The 22,524-nt window shown below is 41.8% G+C and overlaps 1 protein-coding gene across 5 annotated transcripts in view; it reads right to left on the bottom strand.

The window, feature by feature from the left end:
* MTMR6 (myotubularin related protein 6) overlaps positions 1–21,192 on the bottom strand; it is a 51,693-nt gene extending 30,501 nt beyond the window's left edge. For 3 of the 5 annotated variants that reach the window (XM_014458637.2, XM_006092110.3, XM_014458638.2), the window contains exons 1-2: positions 21,028–21,191; positions 7,002–7,118 (exon numbers count right to left, since the gene is read on the bottom strand). In XM_014458637.2, the coding sequence (XP_014314123.1) occupies positions 7,002–7,118; positions 21,028–21,051 (141 nt within the window). In that variant the 5' untranslated portion in view covers positions 21,052–21,191. Of the gene's footprint in view, positions 1–7,001; positions 7,119–21,027 lie in introns of all 5 variants that reach the window. The other 2 variants (XM_006092111.3, XM_023756702.1) reach the window with 2 other exon arrangements.
* Positions 21,193–22,524: the final 1,332 nt, after the last annotated feature.

Raw genomic sequence — 22,524 nt, 5'->3', positions numbered from 1 at the left:
GAGCTGGCTGGTTTGCCCTGAAGGGTGTCCTGGATCAGGGTGGGGGTCCCCACTGGGGTGCCTGGCCAGTCTGGGTGAGGGGCTGAGGGCTGTTTTCCGGGTGGCGAGTGACTAAAGCTTCCAACCGCTCCTTGTTTTCTTCTTCTTTTTTTTTTTATTCTGGGCCAGCTTTAGCTCTGAGGCCTCGCTGCTGAAAACATGGATACAATGTTTCGGTCCGGCTGGGTTTCAGTCCGCTGGTTTCTGGAGTTTTGTTTATCTTATTTGCAACATAGTACATAGTTTCTTAGAGTTGTAGCTCAGAGGCCAGCAAGTGAGGCGGGGAACGTTGGAGTCCGCAGCAAGCAAGCCTCATGTTCGCTTCCAGCTGCCTGGCTGCCGGCCGCCAGCTTGGCTGACAGTTAATTTGCATATACTCACTAATTACCATGTTTCTCTTTTATTAGATAGGATAATATGTATTATACATGTGTATTATATAATTATAATGTTACATGCTGCTATTATTAGTTTTTAAAACTTTAGATATTAAGTCTAAAGGTCACATGCAAGATTAAATGCATAAAATAATCAAGAAAAGCTTGAAGAAGAAAAAAGGAAAGTTTCAAGGAGAACCAAGATTGTAGCGTAAACATGGTACTTAATGCCTCCCACAACCACATCAAAATTACAACTAAAATACAAAATAACCATCATTCAGAAATCATCCTGAATGGAAGTCCTACAACTAAAGAAGTAAAGAAGAAAGCATAAAAAGACTGATAGGAGGGTGGAGCCCAGAACAAGCGGGCCCGACACCCATGTGTGGCGTTTTTTTTTAAATAGGGATGGATATCTCAGCTGTGGAGGCTTCCGTGAGGAGTAAAGAGTTCCAGCCCCATACCAGACACCTCAGCCCAGGCTTCCAGTGCCAGGAAGAGAAGTCCCCATAACTTTGGGCTATAAAACCAGCAGGGATTGTGGCTGAGTGACAGGGAGGCTGCTGGAGACCCAGGTCTGGCTGGCATATGGACTTACTCAGACTAGTTCCCTCTGAGCTCCAATGCTGGGGTAGAGTTTTGGAGAGATCCAGGGCCATATGCAGAGGAACTAGATTACTTGGCATCAGAGTAAGAACTCAGGGGCGGTTTTTTCCCACAGAGTTGCTCAAAGGATTCATTATTCCTATGCTGAGACCTCCTCCATCGCAGAGCTGACTAGCAGCCATATCTGAGTCTCCATCAACCTGACTCACACTATTCGATAGCCCTGGTGATTCCCTGAGACCCCAGCCCATCTAATTTGCAGTCCCAACCAAGCTGTTTGCAGCTGCTTTTCCATATGAATAGCCTGTCCAGGCTCAGGCTTCAGACTTGCCTAAAATCTCTCAAACAAGCAGCAGCTGGCATCAGCGTGCCCCATAACTATCAATAAGAGGCCCAAGACCTGGCACCAGCAGCTAGGTCTCACCTGGACACTTCTAAGTGCAACACAAGTAGCAGCCACCTGAAGATCTCTCTGTAGCTCCTGCCAGGTGGCTCCAGGCAGTGGCTGACTTTGCATCTCCCAGGAGACCCCAGAGGCAGTACACATGGTGGACAGCTTCAGACCATACCAGATTACAACTCTACACATCCACGAGTGACACACTCAAGGGGCAGACTCAGTGAGCACCAGAGCCCCACTAAAGCAAGTCCTGATCCATAGGGGTGTCTCCTGCACAGCAGCTCTCCCACTGTAGTTGCAGCTGGTCCTCACAGCCAATTGGCCTGGAGGTCACTTCCTCCCAGTGACACCAATAGCACTTAAGGCTCAACTACAACAAGACTGTGCACACAGGAGCACACCAAGAGTGCCCAGCTCAGGGGACTGGGGAGACTGGGTCGCTGGGCCCTACAGGACACCTACTACTACACAAGGCCACTCTACCAATTCCAGGAGACATAGCAGCTCTACCTAATACATAGAAAAAAAAACACAGGGAAGCAGTCAAAATGCTGAGATAAAGAAACATGTCACAGGAGAGACCAAGATGGCGGCGTAGGTAAACACCGGAGACCGCTGCCGCAAACAACCATTTCAAAAATACAACTAAAAGACGGAACGAACATCACCCAGAACCACAGGAAGGCTGGCTGAAGAGAGACTCTGCAACTAGAAGGAAAGAGAACAGCAAACCGAGGCTCAGAGGAGGCGCAGTGTGGAAAATACAAAGGTACCGAGGTGCGCGCGAAAGCGAGCTGGTGGCTGAGGGCGCGGTTGTCGTTTTCGGTCGGGAGTGAGTCTCAGACTCTGGGCTCCAGATCCGGGCGAGTCTGTAGGGACCCAGACTCAAACGGGAGAAGCGGGATTATCCGGCATCAGTTGGAACCTGAGGGCAGCTTTCTCTCCGAGGTTTGCAACGGCTGCCGGGGTTCTGAGAAGCAGAGCCTCTGGGAACGGGACTGAGAGCGGCCATAACTGCTCCCTCCGCCCGCCCTGTTGAGCCCGCCCCGCCCAAGCCCTGCGCACAGCCATTTGCCGATCGCCTCAGGCAAAGGCTGGATTAGCGCCTCCCCAGAAGACAGACGTTTTCCACACAGCTGATTCCTACAGCCAGTCGGCCTGGTGGTCAAATCCCTCTAGTGTTAACTACAACAATTAAGGCTAGGCTAGAACAAGACTGCGCACAAAGACCACAAGGGGGTGCACCAAGAAAGCATAAAAGATGCGGAGACAAAAAAACATGACAGAAATGGAGGATATGGAGCTAAGAATCGCAATTTTGAGGGCTTGCTATAAACTTGCGCAGAGCCTCACAAAAACTAATGAGACCCTCGATGCTACGATAAAGAAATTAGAAAGTAAGCATACACGGACTGAAATAAAGAATATTATACCCAATAGCAGACCAGAGGAGCACAAGAATCAAACCAAAGATTCGACAAAAAACACCCAACTGGAAAAGCAAAATGAAAAAATCCGAAAGTGTGAAGATAGTGTAAGGAGCCTCTGAAGGGACAGCTTCAAGCGCACTAATATCAGAATTATTGGAGTGCCAGAAGATGAGAGACAGCAAGATATTGAAAACCTATTTCAAGAAATAATGGCAAAAAACTTCCCCCACCTGGAGAAAGAAATGGACTTACAGGTCCAAGAAGCGCAGAGAACCCCAAACAAAAGGAATCCAAAGAGGACCACACCAAGACACATCATCATTAAAATGCCAAGAGCAAAAGACAAAGAGAAAATCTTAAAAGCAGCAAGAGAAAGAGGCTCAATTACCTACAAGGGAATACCCATACGACTGTCAGCTGATTTCTCAACAGAAACTTTGCAGGCCAGAAGGGAATGGCAAGAAATTTTCAAAGTGCTGAATACCAAGAACCTACAACCAAGATTACTTTATCCAGCAAAGCTATCATTCAGAATTGAAGGTCAGATAAAGAGCTTCACAGATAAGGAAAAACTAAAGGAGTTCATCACCGCCAAACCAGTATTATATGAAATGCTGAAAGGTATCCTTTAAGAAGAGGAAGAAGAAGAAAAAGGTAAAGATACAAATTAGGAACAACAAATATGCATCTATCAACAAATGAATCTAAGAATCAAGTGAATAAATAACCTGATGTACAGAATGAACTGGTGATTATAATGAATCAAGGACATAGAAAGGGAATGGACTGACTATTCTTAGGGGAAAAGGGGTGTGGGAGATGCGGGAAGTGACTGGACAAAAATCATGCACCTATGGATGAACACAGTGGGTGGGGAGTGAGGGTGGAGGGTGGGGTGGGAGCTGGAAGGAGGGGAGTTATGGGGGGAAAAAAGAGGAACAAATGTAATAATCTGAACAATAAAGATTTAAAAAAAAAAAAAAGATCTTCAAGGAACTTAGTGAGAATTTCAAGGCTCTTAGTGAGACTCTCAAAGACCTGAAAAAAGACCAATCAGAAAGTAAGCATACACTAACTGAAATAAAGAATAATTTACAGGGATTCAACAGCAGAGTAGAGGATGCTGAGCATCAAAATCAGCAATTTGGAATATGAGTAAGCAAAAAATACCCAATCAGAAGAGCAAAAAGAAAATTAATACAAAAAAATATGAAGAGAGTGTATAGAGCCTCTGGGAAACTTCAAGCATACCAACATTCAGATTATGGGAGTGCCAGAAGGAGAAAAGACAGAGCAAGATATTGAAAACCTATTTGAAGAAATAATGACAGAAAACTTCCCCTACCTGGATAAAAAAATATACTTACAAGTCCAGGAAAAGCAGAGAGTCCCAAACAAGAGGAATCCAAAGAGGCCCACACCAAGACACATCATAATTAAAATGACATAGGTTAAAGACAAAGAGAGAATCTTAAAAGCAGCAAGAGAAAAGCAGTTAGTTACCTACAAGGAGTGCCCATACGACTGTCAGCTGATTTCTCAACAGAAACTTTGCAGTCCAGAAGGGAAAGGCAAGATATATTCAAAGAGATGAATAGCAAGGACCTACAACCAAGATTATTCTATGCAGCAAAGCTATCATTTAGAATCGAAGGTCAGATAAAGAACTTCACAGACAAGAAAAAGCTAAAGGAGTTCATCACCACCAAACCAGTATTACATAAAATGTTGAATAAAAAAAAAAAAGAAGAAGAAGAAAAAGAAAAATAAAAAGAAAGAAAAATAAAAAATAAAATGGCAATAAATATATATCAATAATTGAATCTAAAAATCAAAATAAACAAGAAATCTAATGAACAAAATAAACTGATGAATAAAATAGAATCAAATGCATGGAAACATGGAACAGACTGATGAATCTCAGAGGGAAGAAGGGAGAGGGGGCAGAAAGAGATTAACCAAAGAACTTATATGCATATATGCATCACCTATGGACACAGACAAAAGGGTGGTGAAGGTCTGGGGTGGGGTGGGAACTGGGTGAAGAGTGGCAGTGGGGAGAAAAAAAGGAGACATCTATAATACTCTTAACAATAAAGACTTTTTTTTAAAAAAGGGGAACAAATAAATAAATGGGGAAAAAAGAAAAGCTTGAAAAAGAAGACCAATGAGAGCAGAAGTCCTATGGTAATTAAAAATTTACATAACAGAGATGACACATATTACACATATGTAGCTCATACTTGTGGCGCACTGACCTGCGCTGAGCGTCTGCCTCCTGGTGGTCAGTGCGCGTCATAGCGACTGGTCAACCAGTTGTTCTGGTCGTTCAGTCTTAACGGTCACTTAGGCTTTTATATATATAGATTATAATTCCAATTAAGACCCAAAATTATTTGCAGGAAAAGAATGATGGGACCTGGCTCTGCCACTAACTAGTTATGTGATCTTGAAAAACTAATCATCTGTAAAATGAAAACAAAATAAAAATTTAAAGTAAGGTTCCTCCTATATCTGTTCATTTCTATGGACCTAGTATACAAAATAGACTTCATTCAGAAGAGATTATGGAAATATACTGATAAGAAAGCATTTCAAAGACAACAAAAGGAGAGAAGGGAACAACGTGCCTATCTTTTAGCTGACCCCAAAACTACATTCCCAACATTTGAAAGAATAGCTCTATGAGAAACTTCCATTTGTACTCTAGGAGATGAATAACATACAGAGAATATATTAAGGTAAGCGGACAAATAAAGGGTAGGCAGAATGGATGAGAATATGACTAATAATTTTATAAGGCCCTGCTAGAGGAAACTCCTGGGCAAACACTGGATAGGCAAGAAATCCAGAGCCTCTAGGGAATACAACTTCTCCAAGATCAGCATCTCAGGTAAGTATCTTAACTTACTTAGTGCAATCATTTATCAATTGGATAGCCTTCCTAGGGAAATCAAAAGAGTATAATCAAAGAGAGATATCAAGACTTATTAAAAGCTACAGTCAATAAAACAGTGTGTTCTTGGTACAGTGTAATCAATATACCAAAAGAACAGAATAGAGAGCTCAAAAGCAGGTCCTCTCTTTATTTATGACAGAGTTGATACTACACCTTAATGGAATAAAACAATCAATAAATGGTGCCAGTTATGCATAAATAAAATAAAAATTAATCCCTATGTCATATCATCCACCAAAATATTTTTCAGATATATTAAAAAATTATATTGAGAGTACAAAACGTAAGCTTTTAGAAAATATAGGAGAATCTATATGACCTTAACATAGGGAAGGATTCCTTGTCACAAAACAGCATAAACCATAAAAGAAAAAATGAAAATTTATTACACTAAAATTTTAAAGTTTAAAAGTCATACAGATACACACAAGACAAGCCATACACTGGGAGAAGTTATCTACAACACATATACTGACAAAACATTAAAAACTGGAACTTTTGCAAAATAAATAACAGGACAAACAATCCAACAGAAAAAATAAAAGGAAATCTAAAGCCAAAATATCTGAAAGGGTAACTTCCTTGAAATCAACAAATTAAAATCACAATTGCACATCCACCAGATAGGTAAAAATTTTAAATTTGACAACATCAATGTTGCTGAGGATAGTGAACAATCTATCACACTCTACTGAGAATATGATGAAACAACCATTTTGGAAAGCTGACATACTTAGTAAGGTTGAATATCCACTTATCTAAGTAATTTTACTCTTAGGCAAATATTCCAGAGAAACTCTGGCACAGTGTATACATTACCTTATTGTTTGTACTAGCAATAAATAAATAAAAAACCCTAATTGCAATTTGTTATAAATATACTGTGGAATATGACATTTGATCTATTAACATGTACCTATATTATTTAGATTTTCAATTAAAAGGAACAGGTAGGTCTTTTATAATTATTTATGCAGATAATAAGAGTTTCTGGTATTCTATAAAAAAAATTCCACATTCCATATTATATCAGTTTTATTAAGAGGGAGGGTAGAAGTGATTAGGTGACTGAAAAATTTTTGGTTGAGAATGGTAACTACTGATTAAAATTTTGTACACATTCAAAATAAAACACAGAAATAGACTAAGACCATTATTATAATTATGGTAATAGAGGTCCTGCTTACCCAGGTTTCTTTCTGCTGAGAGTCTATAAATAATAGATGTGTGGCCGTAAGATATAGTGTTCCTGTTAATGACTTGTTGTTGGTACTGAATCGGTCAAGTAATTTCACTTGCTCAACCTAAAAAAGAAAAAAATGTTACTTCTCATTTCAAAAGTAGTATAAATTCTTTTTCTGTCATCCCAGGATTTAAATGTACCATTTTCAAATTTTTATTCCTTCGGTTAAAAAACATGAGTTTACTTAATATTGAACGTTAAATTTCATATATCCTGGGAAATATATAAGCCACAAATAACATAGGTACTATTTACAGGTATAAATATAACCAAGAGAGAAGAACCCTGTAAAAAAGTATTAATACAGATATTATGAAAAACAGAAAGGAAGGGTGTGTTATAAATAAGCAAAAACCTTTTTTTATAGCCAAGAGTCAATGTATTTTACTTAAAGTTGGCAGGTAAAGTAATAAATATAATAAGGTTATTTTGTAGAGTTATGGAAGTTAATTACCCCAGAAAAAATAAATCAGGAAACAGTTAAATGGTTGCAAACTCCAAGTTATTTTCCTCACCACTTCACCCAGGACATTGTTTTGTGTTCAACTCCGTGCTTTTACTCATACTGTTCTCCCTTCCTACAATAGTCTCTTCTGCTTAACTAAATACAAAGCATTCTTCAAAGCTCACTGATGCCCTGTCTCCTAACAGGAATCCTTCTCAGAATATTAATTACTTAATGTCTTAGCTTTATATTTATTTATGGCTCTGAATTCCCTGGTATAGATTATGTCATATTCTGCTTCTGCATCCTTTGGTAACTGAAGCAGTGAGGTACATAGTACATCTTTATTAATAGTAGACACACATGCACAAGGTTGCCACTGAAGAGTGGGATTAGAGTTGGCTAGGGATGTGCAGGAGACTACTGTTTTGAAAAAATAGTATTTATTTCTATCTATTCGTAATATAGGTAACAAAGTTAAAGAACCATTACCAAGTTAAAAATTTTAATCCACAGCTATCGCAGTAGGTTGTAGATAGTTCCTTAAATTGTGCAGGGCTTCAAAACCAGATAGCTAACCATTATTGCATTAATTCTATACTTTTTCCCCACATATACAGAGTGTTGTGAGTACATGAAGCAGAGTTTATCCTTTTATTATTATTTATTAATTATTGTGCCATTTTCCATACAAACAACTGTAAACCTACTTTTGAGCCACCCTGTGTTTTCTTTTCCCTTACTAAAATTGAAGAAAAAAAGGCTCCCCATTTTGAAATTATGATTTCTGAAATAATCAAAAACTACCATCTAAAAGGCTACTAGTGCTTCCCCAAGAAATTTAATTTCAGAGAAAGGTTTTTACTTATAACAGCACCTGTTCAAATAAATTAAAATTAAAATACTTGTTTTTTGTAGGAAAAAAGAGTCCATCCTGACCTTAACACCTTGTGGATTGTTCATTACCTTAGTAAATGCAAAATTATATTCAAATCAAGAAAACATATAGAAAATCATTATATGACTATTTCAATAAGGCAATCTCTATATCGATGTGACATAATAAAATTAATCTGAAATTATCCCTAAACATTTAGTTAATACTTAAACTAAAGTTCTAGAGAAAAAAAGATTATTTCTGAGAAAATATACTAATTATTTGGTTCTTTCCTGCAAATCCTAAAATACTTTTTTTAAAATAAAAGAAATAGGATCATTTTCTTTGCTAAGATCGTTAGCATACAAATTTTAAACTAAAGACTTAGCCAATTTCTGAACATATAACTGCTGCTTCATATTTCCCCCTTTTCACTGAGGAACTGAAAGTACTTTACAGATGTCACTACAGATTTTTCCCAGTGTTTTCTTGGAAATATCTCTAAGTGAGATATTTAGGAAGCATCTACAACTCTTGGAGGGCATGGTCATTATGGTGAGTATAGGAAATGCCAACACATTACTTTAAGGCCCATTTAGTTGAATTGTTGCCAAGTAGGGGCCTGCACTAAAAGGTACCCTAATGGTCTATATAGGAAGTTCAAATTTTAGCTAATTACAAAGGAGAAAATGAAAAACAGAGGAAATCACACATACACAGAATCACATTCGGAAAATTCAGACACTTATCTACCAACAAGAGGGAAAGTAATTTCTAGGACAAGGGACTAATGGCCTTCTTCAAAATTCTGTGACCAACAGACAACTGCATGACAATGGCTGAAGAAGCAGAAAGTACGCTGTTAAGGTTTCTCTAGCCAGTCACCCATTTGAGACTCTTAGAATCATTACACACTCACAGCACTGACATCTTACCAATAATTAGCTATCAAAAAAAAAAACAAACAAACACATCAAGTTGTTTTCCTGAAGTGGAAGGTAGGAATCAAAAAAGCAGAGATTTTTATCTATTTTGTTCTTGTGCCCCCGTTACTACAACAGATCATAAATCCAGGGGCACTTTACTGATCTATCTTGCTTTGCTTTCCTGCTCTTCTAGACACAGCTAGAATTCAGTGAATGGCTTCCTGTCTCACACAGTAATCACAAAGATTTTGCATCAGCTTTCAAGACTCTATAGTAACTTGTCCCTTTCCCCAACTTTTAATCTTCTACTATGCTCTCTCCTTCACTCACTCACGTTGGTCTTCTTGCTAGTTCTTACCAATCAGGAATGCCCAGCATAGGGTCTTTGCTCTTGCTGTTCCTTCCCTCTGTTGGGACTCTTCCTGTTACCTCTTCCACCCATGTCAAGATGGCTCACTCCCTCACCACTTTCAGGTCTGTACTCAAGCATCACAATCTCTGTAAGGATGTCTCTAACTACCATATTTACAACTGTCCTCCCCCACCCTACCCTGGCACTCTCCGCAGCATTTACCACCATCTACCATGTTATATGTATATTTGACTTATTAATTTTGTTTATTGTTATATCTTCCCCAAATAGAAAATAAGTTTTATAAGGGCAGGGATTTTTGTCTGATTTATTCACCACCATTTCCCCAGTACCTAGAACAGTGCCTGCCCCCAGGGAAAAGGAAGGAGCAGAGGAGGCAGCAGAAGAGGAGGGTTGGGCAAATAAGGGGAGAGCAGAGGAAGAAGAAGCAAAAAAGGAAATTAGATAGGAAAGACTGTTCCCTCTTCTCTTCCCACCTGTGATTCACCACTTCCCATTGTATCCCAAATACTCTTTGTCTGGCTCTTCTTCCAGTGCTTACCCCCTACCCCCTTTCAAGAATTCCCAGGGCTCTAGCCCTCACACTCATCCACAATAGGAAATTTCATTGATTACCTAAACACTTGACACCTCCCAAATCTATTTATCTGGGCCAGACCTTTTCCCTAACTCTAGACATTCATAATCAGCTACCTACTAGAAAAAAATCCCACCATCCAAGCTGCTCTCATCCATCCTCTCCTTTCCCATCTTACTCACACTGACCTACCTCACTACTCAAATCTCTTGATTAGATAATTACTCTCTGAGGCAAGAGAGTGTAATGCTTAGAGAACATGACTGGTAGCATAAAGACCAGGACTTAAGTTCCCAGCTCCACCTTTTCTTTAGTAGAGCTAGCTGCTGAGTCAAGAGAAGTTATTTCATTTAATCTCTGCTAGTTTATTTTCTCACCTGTACATTGGGATAATATTAGTAAGAGTCAAAATGACACTATTTTATTTTAAAACACAGTTACTATTTTGTGGGGGAAACATTCAGGTGTTCCTCAAAATCTATTGGCTCATATTTCAAAGACAAAACAATATAATGTTCTCCTTATTCTTCATCCATTGTTAGTTTTACATCTCCTTCACTCTTTGTAACAGGTAATATATATTTGTGTACATACATGTATGATCTCATATTCTAATGACAAAAAGAGATAGCAATCTCAGACAAATTGGGCATTACTTTTGGAATAACTTAATTTGAGCCCTAATGGGGTCAGATTTTCAAGGGGCATTCCATTCTTTAACAAACTCTAGGAAGCAATCTTTCATATAGAGGTTAGAAAAACATTCTTCCATTTCATTCTGTAAAGTTCCATTCACAAACAGCACAAATTTCAACATCAACACATGATGCTAGCCAAAGGACTGGAGCCTGGCAGGAAAAGAAGACTGAGTAAATTGTCTCTGCATATTTCTCACTGTTTCTTGGCAAGACTATCTCATTATGGCAAAATTAGCACTCAAAGTGATAGGCAGTAGCTACAATGCTCATAAGTATAGATTGGAAATGCTCTTTTAGAATTTCAAATTTGGACTTGACATCTTTACTGATGCCATACAGTTAAACCAAATGTGACCAAAACAGGATGACATATTTCTGAATTTTAGAACTAGAAATCCATTTAATCAGTATTCTACTAAAACACTTTATCTGATAAATCTCTGGTTAGTAAGCAAAAACAAAACAAAAACAATGACCATAAGCAATACAACAAACAGTACCACAAAAATATTATTTACTTATGTCAAGAAAACATTCCAGGAAGATAAAGCTCTTATAATTATTCTTAGGATTTATTTCTGAATTAATATTAATACATTTTGCTTGTTATTACCCTTAGGTAATCCAGCAATGACTGTTATTAGTGCCTTAAATCCTAGCTAGGATTTGGAAGTTTATTCAAGAAATGATGCCAGAGCAGCCTATATATAGCCTGCCATACTGTGCAGAACACTGAAATGTGCTTTAACAGAACTATGTAAACAACTATATATCTGACACCCGAGCTCATGACCACCTTAATTTCATTTTTTGCTTAAACATGAAGTAAACCCCTCACAAATGACTTTTATACTTAATGGGAGGCCACACTCTTGACCATTCTGTTCATCATAAGAGAATAATAGTTTTTGATTGAAAAAAATCTATTAGATTTCTCTTGACAGAATAAAGATGTAAGCTAGGAAACCTTCTTTATATCTTGCATAAAGGAGTGGGAAAATGACTTAAAATTTTTAACAGTCAGTTTAACTCCATTGCCTGTGTGTATTGAACTATAACTTTCTCTACATTTTAAAGAGACACTAGAAAAACATTACAACAAACCAAATAAAATTTGGGCAGCAGTCACTGTTTGTACATGATAGAACAATTTTCAAAACCAGTTTAATCAAGGAATATTTTTTTCAAATAATGTATTAATGTAAAAAAGTATTAAGTAATCCTTAAAGTATAGAAGAAAAATGCTTTTACAGATTACCTGCTATTAGAAATGACCAAATTTTTATTAACCAGCTTAATATGCAATAAACATTAAATAACAGTTCAAAAAAGATATTAATACATTTTTACAATTAGATTAAAACTAGAGAGGCAATGGAAAAGACACTACATAGTCTTTGAAGTTAGACAAACCTTGGTTTAAAACTTCACTCTACACCTCCTGAGCTAATTGGGCAGATTATTTCCACTCTGTAAACCTATTTCCTCATTTGAAAATGGAAATAATGTACCCAATTGGTGGTGTTATTTTAAGAGATTAGTAATAATATTTTGTTTTGTTTTGTTTTGTTGTTGTTGTTGTTAATCCTCACCCAAGGCTATTTCTCCACTGATTTTTAGGGACAGTAGAAGAGAGAGGGAAAGACAGAGAGAAACATTGATGTGAGAGAAACACATCCATTGGTTGCCTCCTGCACGAGCCTCGACCAGGGTTCAGGCCAGGAAGAAGCCTGCAACCGAGGTACGTGCTCTTGACCGGAATCGAACCCAGGACCCTTTAGCCCACAGGCCGACACTCTATCCAATGAGCCAAACCAATTAGAGCGAGATTAGTGATAATTTTGTATAAACTACCATATTTGTGATATTGTAAATATTGTGAAACTAGAGGCTCGGTGCATGAAATTCGTGTATGGGGGTGGGGGGGGCGAGGGGTCCCATAGCCCGGCCTGCACCCTCCCACAATCCAGGACGCTGGCTCCTAACTGCTCGCCTGCCTGCCTGATTGCCCCTAAACACTATGCCTGCCTGCCTGCCTGCCTGATCGCCCCTAAATGCTCACCTGGCTGCCTGATTGCCCCCAACCACTCTGCCTGCCTGCCTGATTGCCCCTAACTGCTTGCCTGCCTGCCTGATAGCCCCTAACCGCCTCTGCCTGCCTGCCTGATCGCTCCTAACTGCTCACCTGCTTGCCTGATCACCCCTAACCACTCTGCCTGCCTGCCTGATCGCCCCTAACTGCTCACCTGCCTGATCGCCCCTAACTGCTCACCTGCCTGCCCTATTGCCCTTAACTGCTCACCTGCCTGCCTGATTGCCCCTAACTGATAGCCTGATTGCCCCTAACTGATAACCCGACTGCCTGATTGCCCCCAACCACTCTGCTTGCCTGCCTGCCTGCCTGATCCCCCTAACCCAGTGGTCGGAAAAGTCATTAGTCAACAGAGCCAAATATCAACAGTACAACGATTGAAATTTCTTTTGAAAGCCAAATTTTTTAAACTTAAACTATATAGGTAGGTACATTGTTATTAACTTAATTAGGGTACTCCTAAGGCTTAGGAAGAGCCACACTCAAGGGGCCAAAGAGCCGCATGTGGCTCGCGAGCCGCAGTTTGCCGACCATGGACCTAATCACTCGCCTGCCGGATTGCCCCTAACCACTCTGCATGCCTGCCTGATCACCTCTAACTGCTCGCCTGCCTGCCTGATCGCCCCTAACCGCCTCTGACTCAGCCACCGCCGTGGCAGCTTCATCTGGAATGACGTCTGGAAGCTCTTTTGGCTGTCCGGTCTAATTAGCATATTATGCCTTTATTATTATAGATGATCCTATATAATAAAAGCCTAATATGCAAATTGTCCCCTCAGGCAGTCGTTCGATGGGGAGTTCGACGGGGAGACTGGGAGTTCGACTGCTTGCTATGACATGCACTGACCACCAGGAGGCAGCGCGGAACATGGCGGGCATCGGCAACATGGCGCTGGCAGCGGGTGGCAATGGAGGTGCTGCCGGCCCCGATGGGCCCCAATGAGAGTGGGATCACAGCGGGATGGTGGAGCAGGTGAGCAGGCAGTGCCAGGCCAAGGCGGGTGCGAGCAGGGGCCCAACTGCCCCACTGATCAGCCCGGAGATGGCAACCAGTGGTGGCAGCAGGGGGTGGGGCTGCCACCCGGCTCCCAGGTGCTGAGGGAGCTAGGCAGGAGGCCCGGCCCCGATCAATCGCTCTGCAGGCGGGATGATGGTGCCAGGCCAAGGCAGGGTGCCAGGCAGGGCTGCAGGGCTGCGAGGCTGGGGGTGCAAGCTGGGGCCCGATCTCTGCAGGCCACCCGAGGGACCCCACCTGTGCAAGAATTCGTGCACTGGGCCTCAAGTATTGTATAATTGGCTATATTGGCATATAATTACTACTTTTTTAATACAGTTGACTCTTGAACAACATGGGTTTAAACTGTGTGGGTCCACTTATACATGGATTTTTAAAAAATATATTTTTATTGATTTCGGAGAGGGAGAGATAGAAACATCAATGATGAGAGAGAATCATTGATTTGCTGCCTCCTGCATGCCCACACCAGGGATCGAGCCTGCAACCCGGGCATGTGCTCTGACCTGGAATCAAACTGTGACCTCCTGGTTCATAGGTCAATGCTCAACCACTGAGTCACACCGGCTGGGCATGGATTTTTTTTTTTTTTTCAATAAACACATGCACTGTTTTTAATCCGTGGTTGGGAGGTCACGTGTGCAGAGGGCCAACTGTATGCACTAATTTATGCCATTTTTATATCCACATATTTTTTATCTTTAGGGGTGCATTGGGAAGGTGCCTAGAACCAATCCCCCTTGGATACTGAGGATAGCTAAGTTTTGGGGGAGTCAAAAATTATAAACAGATTTTCAACTGCACAGGGGTCAGCACCCCTAACCCCTGCCTTGTTCAAGGGTCAACTGTATAGCTGTCTGAACAACATAGAAAGAATCACTAATTAAATAGTACTATTCCACAGTCAATTCTTGATCATAGTGACTAAACTACATAGAGTTCAAAACAGCTAAATAAACTTAAAGCAATTCATTTTTAGCTTGAAATACAATTATTTCTGCAGCAAATTAACTATGTCCCAGTGAAGGCTATGCATAATAGAAACAAAAAGTTGGCTATGTTCAAATCTATCTTTATAACTTATAAAGTTATTCTTATAACTATAATTTAAGAAACTATAATACTCCATCCAACAATTATCAGAATGCATTATGAGGTCTATGTCTATTCTGCTCACTGTTGTATACCTAGTGTCTGTACAGTGCCTGGCACATAACAACTACCTAGCAAATATCTGTTTAATTGCAGTCCACATACAGCCACTTAAGATTATTACAGGGTAGTTAGTAATGGTCCAATGCTAGAAAAATAACCCAAAGTAATAAAGGAGCACACTTGAGAAGTAATTTTAATAGAAAATTAGTCAGAAACCTTTCAGTCCTTAAAAAAAATCATAGAAGGACCTTAACTAAACCACCAGCATGGACCCATTGTGAAAATGTAAGACTAAATCATAGAAAACCCTAAAGACTCCATCAAAAAATTATTAGACTTAATAAATGAATTCGGCAATGTAGCAGGATACAAAATTAATGCCAAGAAATCTAAGGCATTTTTTTACACCAATAGTGAACTTACAGAAAGGGAGACTAAAAAAGCAATCCCATTTACCATCGCACCAAAAAAATTAAGATACCTAGGAATAAACTTAACTAAGGAGGTAAAAGACTTATATGTGAAAAACTACAGGACACTGAAAAAAGAGATAGAGGAAGACATAAACAGATGCAAGAACATGCCGTGTTCATGGATTGGTAGAATTAACATCATCAAAATGTCCATACTACCCAAAGCAATCTATAGATTCAATGCAATCCCCATTAAATTACCAACGGCATATTTCACAGATCTAGAACGAACGTTTCAAAAATTCATCTGGAATAAAAAAAGACCTCGAATAGCTGTAGCAATCCTGAGAAAGAAGAACAAAGTAGGTGGGATCTCAATACCAGATATCAAGTTGTATTACAAAGCCACTGTTCTTAAAACAGCTTGGTACTGGCACAAGAACAGACATATAGATCAATGGAATAGACTAGAGACCCCAGAAATCGACCCAAACCACTATGCCAAATTAATATTCAACAAAGGAGGCAAGAGCATACAATGGAGTCAAGACAGTCTCTTCAATAAATGGTGTTGGGAAAATTGGACAGATACATGCAAAAAGATGAAACTGGCTTCTTGGAATATATTCCTAGACCACCAACTCACACCATACACAAAAATAAACTCAAAATGGATAAAGGACTTAAATGTAAGATGGGAAACCATAAAAATACTAGAGGAATCCACAGGCAATGAAATCGCAAACATATGCCGAAGGAATTTCTTCTCTGATACTGCTCCTAGGCCTAGGGCAATGGAAACTAAAGAGAAAATAAACAAATGGAACTACATCAAAATAAAAAGCTTTTGCACAGCAAAGGAAACCATCAACAAAACAAGAAAGCCCACTGCATGGGAGAACATATTTGCCAATGATATCACCCATAAGGGTTTAATCTCCAACGTTTACAGGGAACTCATACAACTTAACAAAAGGAAGATAAACAATCCAATCAAAAAATGGGCAATGGACCTAAATAGACACTTTTCAAAAGAGGACATACAGAAGGCCGAAAGACATATGAAAACATGCTCAAAGTCACAAATTATACGAGAGATGCAAATTAAAACGACAATGCGGTATCATCTCACACCTGTCAGAATGGCTATCATCAACAAATCAACAAACAACAAGTGTTGGAGAGGATGTGGAGAAAAAGGAACCCTTCTGCACTGCTGGTGGGAATGCAGACTGGTGCAGCCACAGTGAAGAACAGTATGGAGTTTCCTCAAAAAACTAAAAATGGAACTCCCATTTGACCCAGTGATTCCACTTCTAGGAATATATTCCAAGAAGCCAGAAACACCAATCAGAAAGGATATATGCACACCTATGTTCATAGCAGCACAATTCACCATAGCTAAGATTTGGAAACAGCCTAAGTGTCCATCAGCAGATGAGTGGATTAAAAAACTGGTACATCTACACAATGGAATACTATGCTGCAGTAAAAAAGAAAGAATTATTGCCATTTGCAACAGCATGGATGGAACTGGAGACATTGTGCTAAGTGAAATAAGCCAGTCAGAGAAACATAAATACCACATGATCTCACTCATTTGTGGAATATAGAGAACAACATAGACTGATGAACAGGGACAGATCCAAAGACAGAGAAACAGCGATCAGACTATCAATCCCCAGAAGGAAACTAGGGGAGGGAGGGGGTAAGAGGGAGAGATCAACCAAAGGACTTGTATGCATGCATATAAGCCAAACCAATGGACACGGACAACAGGAGGATGAGAGCATGAGTGTGTGTGTGTGGCGGGGGGGGGGGGGGGCAGGGAGGTTTGGGGGTTAATGGGAAAATGAGGACACATTTGTAATACCTTAACCAATAAAGAAATTTAAAAAAAAGACTAAATCAGAAAATTAAAGACCATCAACTGGTAGTTAAAGTGGAACAGTAGACCAAGTGAAAGTCACCAGCAATAAACAACAAAATAAGAAGAGTTACAACTATACAAATAAAAACAAAAATATACAACATTAATTTAAAGCAGAAGGTCTTTTTTAAAAAATATATTTTATTGATTTTTTTACAGAGAGGAAGGGAGAGGGATAGAGAGCTAGAAACATCGATGAGAGAGAAACATTGATCAGCTGACTCCTGCACATCCCCCACTGGGGATGTGCCTGCAACCGAGGTACATGCCCTTGACCGGAATCGAACCTGGGACCCTTCAGTCCGCAGGCCGACACTCTATCCACTGAGCCAAACCGGCTAGGGCCAGAAGGTCTTAAAATAAGCCAAGGGGTCCTAGATTTTCCAACTTCCTGTTCACTCTTACCAATTACCTATTTTTTGTTATTGTATGCTGTAGCAAGCCTTGTGTGAGATGCAAAGATGAGGTTCAACCTGGTATAGAAGGAAGTCATGTGCACACACAGATACTATCTAATGTATGTCTGGAACCCTGAAACCAGGACAAGAACCTAACCTGATGCCTACTCTAGTCCTTTCCATCTCTACATCATCTACTAGTTTGGTTATTTACTTACTCTTCTGTTTTCAAATTTTATTTGTTTTTAAATATATTTTATTGATTTTTTTTACAGAGAGGAAGGGAGAGGTATAGAGAGTTAGAAACATCGATGAGAGAGTAACATCGATTCAGCTGCCTCCTGCACACTCCCTACTGGGGATGTGCCCGCAACCCAGGTACATGCCCTTAACCAGAATCGAACCTGGGACCCTTCAGTCCGCAGGCTGACGCTCTATCCACTGAGCCAAACCAGTTAGGGCTGTTTTCAAATTTTAAGTGCCAGCCACTTGAATTCTAGAGTTTGTTTAGTTCATTTAGTTCCTTTATCTTTCTTCTCTTAAAAAAACAACAAAATATTTAAAGGGAGTTAGTTTTTAGATTTTCAATTTTATTAGATACTAGAGGCCCGGTGCACAAAATTTGTGCACTCGGGCAGGGGGGGTCCTTCAGCCCGGCCTGTGCCCTCTCGCAGACTGGGACCAGTCAGGGGATGATCACCTGCTGGCTTAGGCCCGCTCCCCGGGGGATTGGGCCTAAGCTGGCAATCAGACATCCCTCTGGCAGCCTGGGAGCCCTAGGGGGATGTCCACTTGCCAGCGGGGAGCAGATCTGAGCTGCAGTCGGACATCCTTAGTGCTGCTGAGGAGGCGGGAGAGGCTCCCACCACCACCGCTGTACTGGCAGCCGTCAGCCTGGCTTGTGGCTGAGCAGAGCTCCCCCTGTGGGAGCACACTGACCACCAGGGGGCAGCTCCTGCATTGAGCGTCTGCCCCCTGGTGGTCAGTGTGTGTCATAGTGACCAGTCATTCCCAGTCCTTCTGCTGTTAGGGTCAGTTTGCATATTACCCTTTTACTATATAGGACAGAGGCCTGGTGCATGGGTGGGGGCCGGCTGGTTTGCCCTGAAGGGTGTCCCGGATCAGGGTGGGGGTCCCGCTGGGGTGCCTGGCCAGCCTGGGTGAGGTGCTGATGGCTATTTGCAGGCTGGTCACACCCTCTTCAGGGTGGGGGTCCCCACTGGGGTGCCTGGCCAGCCTGGGTGAGGGGCTGAGGGCCATTTGCAGGCTGGTCAAGCCCCTCCCAGTGGGGACCCTCACCCCATGGAGGTTTGGCCAGCCTGGGTGAGGGGCCGATGGCTGTTTTCAGGCTGGCCACACCCCCTTTAGGGTAGGGGGTCCCCACTGGGGTGCCTGGCCAGTCTGGGTGAGGGGCTGAGGGCTATTTTCAGGCTGACCAAGCCCCCCTGGCGACAGAAGCTCCCAGCCTCTCCTTTTTTTCTTTTTTCTTTTTATTCTGGGGTTTATTTATCTTCTATAATTGGAACTTTGTTGCCTCAGAGCCGGCCGTGGCAGGCGGGAAGCTTGGCTTCCTCCATCACTGGAGCAACCAAGCCTCCTGCTCGCTCTAGCTCTGTGGCTGCCGGCCGCCATCTTGGTTGGGTTAATTTGCATATAGTCGTTCTGATTGGCTTGTGGGCGTGGCTTAAGGTGTAGCGAAGGTACGGTCAATTTGCATGTTTGTCTTTTATTACACTAGATTAGAGGCCCACTGCACGAATTCATGCACAGGTGGGGTCCGCCAGCCCACTCTGATCAGGCCAATTGGGCTTGGGGGGGGCAGCACAGAAGCAGGAGGTTGGCTGGCCAGCCCCACCCCCCCATCAGGGTGAGGGGAGCTGGTGAGGGTAGGACTGCCAGGGGGGAGGGGCCACCCGCCCCTGATGGAGTGTGGAGGGGTTGGGGAGGAGGTCCTGCTGCCTGCCCCCTGGTGAACTCCCGGTGGAGGGAACAATTTGCATATTAGCCTTTTATTGTATAGGAGAATAGTACATTCAATGTTAAAAACAAGCTCTAATAAAAATCCATGTACACCTTTAAAAGGTCTGTGAAACATTTTAATGACATCTCAAATTCTCCATTGAACCAATGAAGATGCTAAAAGGATGAGCAGCAATTAACTGGTTTCAGCAAAATGGGGGCAGTTAAGATTCACAGTGAGTCGTCCTCTTCCCAGAGATCTTAAGATCATGTTGTTCAATTCTTCTGGTCTCTGTATTTTCTCCCTCCCAAAGTTGAAGTCTAACTTAAATATTGTTGGTAAAATAATTTGGTAATGTTATTATGTCATTTCCTTTGGTTTTACCATTTGTAACGGAATCAGAGGAATACGTGTTTGTGAAAGGCCAAAAAAAATGCCATTTACACACAAAAATTGAGCATGGGGTTTAATAAGCTCAGTTGCATAACAATTCCATCAGACGCTTTAAAATATGGAGTCATATTTTTCCCTTCCCTGTAACTCCTTCGTTGGGTTACTGACTCTAAAGACATTAAAGTTTGAACACAGAGACGGAAACACCGAATTTCAATGACTGTACACCGAGACCAGAAAGTGAGGCGGGGCCGAGCGCTGATCTCAGCTTCCCCAAAACTTGCATCCAGAACCGGTGAGACACGAGACAATTAGCCGTGAATAAGGAAAAGCTCACACAACATCGAAATGCTCATCTGTAGTCCCACCGGCTTTCGGGACTCTGCGGCAAAGGCCTCGCAGCTCAAACAGCCCCTTTTTTGCCCAAGAAAGTGCTGAGCGGGCGGCGACACATTTCAGGGAACTGAACCCCAAGCAACCCAAATCATCGCCCCTCAACCGGACTGACAGAGAGACCGTACGCCCGTGGGTTGCATAATTCTTTCGCCCAGCCCCCGGCCAAACTCCCCCTGCCCTCCAGGCAGGCCGGCCGGGACCCTCCGGGCCGGGGCCAGGCCCGCCGAGCGGTCCGCAGCCTCGGCAGCCAACCGAGCTCTCCCGTCCCCGCCTCCGCCCTGTCAGACCCGGCGGTGGCAAACGGATCTCCGCGCCCCACTACCTTGGTCGTACGGATGTGCTCCATGCCGAGGACACGTCGGCCTGCGGACCGCCTCACAGGCGCACCATGAGCGAGAGAACCTGGGCGGCGGCGACCCAGACCCAGCAGGAACCAGTTCCGCTGGGGAGCGCCGAGGCCCGCAGCCCGCCCCCGCCGAGCCCGCCGCGCAGGCAGTCGGCCAGCGCCGTCTCCTAGAAACACTTCCCCAAACCCGCGGCCGAGGGGCGTGGGCGGGTGTAACGGAGCGTCGGGAAGGAGGGCGGCGCCTGCTCCGTCTGGGGCCGCGGCAGATGCTACAGTGCCCCCTGCCAGTGGAGGGCTCGCCAGCCTGACGGAAGCTGGCAGAGGACCAGGAGGGCAGGCTGTGGAGGGGGCCCCTGAGGACTCGTCTCCTAGGAATGAATCCTGTGGTGCGAAAAGAGAATTTGGTGGGTGAGGGCAAGGTGTCCCTGAAGTCCATCGCCCTACCAGTGGACAGCACCAAATGTCAATGCTTTCTCTTTACTTGGAGCTGCAATTCTACTCATAAGAATCTAGTCTAAGGAAATAATCAGATATATTTAGTTTAGCCTTATTTGAAACAATCAAAATCCCCCATACTATGAAATAACATAAATATAAAAAGCCAAAGTGAGAGGCGACAAATATTTACTTGAGGTCAGAAAAGGAATAGCTATCCAGGAAGCACTGATTGAGGGAGAAACCCGAATAGTGTAACAATTAGCAGACAAAGGCAAGGGATATTTATGAGAAAGAAAAAGGAAACAATTATATGAATGGAAGGAAGACATTTCTATTGGTGCACATAAGCTAATATAGTGACACTAATTCTAAACTATGTTTTCAATTTTCAGTCTGGTAGCCATCAGTCAAGTAGTAATAATATCTGCTTTTTTGTTTGAGATGCAACGTTGTTTTATGCCCAGTCAAAAAGTTAGTTTGCCCTCTTTTAACATACCAAAGCTTTGAGGCATAAGATCTGCATTCATTTCTTCCTAATATTTAATATTTATTTTTACACTGTTTAAAAAACCAGGGAGGGGTGGGGTGGGGACAATGGGGGGATAAGGACACATATGTAATATCTTAATAAAGAAAAAAAAAGCTATTAGGGGTATTGGGAAATAAATACTTTTTTCTCTTAAAAAAACAAAAAAACACTTAGGCCCTGGCCCTGTAACTCAGTTGGTTAGAGCATTGTCCCCATACGCCATGGTTGTGGGTTCTATCTCCAGTCAGGGCACGTAAAAGAAGCAACCAATGAATGCATAAATAAATGAAACAACAAATCGATGCTTCTCTCTCTCAATCAATAAATTTTTTTAAAATCCACTTAGCTTCCCTATAAAATGCACAAGAGATGTCTAATGCCATGATTGTCACGTGAGAAAACATTTTATACTTTAAATGTTGATGCTTTTAGAATTATGTTTACTGTTTACCAGCTAATGGTAAGCAATCACATTTCCTAATCTGGGTGCTTCTCAAATACATAAA

The sequence above is a fragment of the Myotis lucifugus genome, unplaced genomic scaffold (genome assembly GCF_000147115.1).
Source record: "Myotis lucifugus unplaced genomic scaffold, Myoluc2.0 scaffold_98, whole genome shotgun sequence".
In the NCBI taxonomy this organism is placed as follows: domain Eukaryota; kingdom Metazoa; phylum Chordata; class Mammalia; order Chiroptera; family Vespertilionidae; genus Myotis; species Myotis lucifugus.
This window is presented reverse-complemented; position numbering and strand designations above follow the sequence as displayed.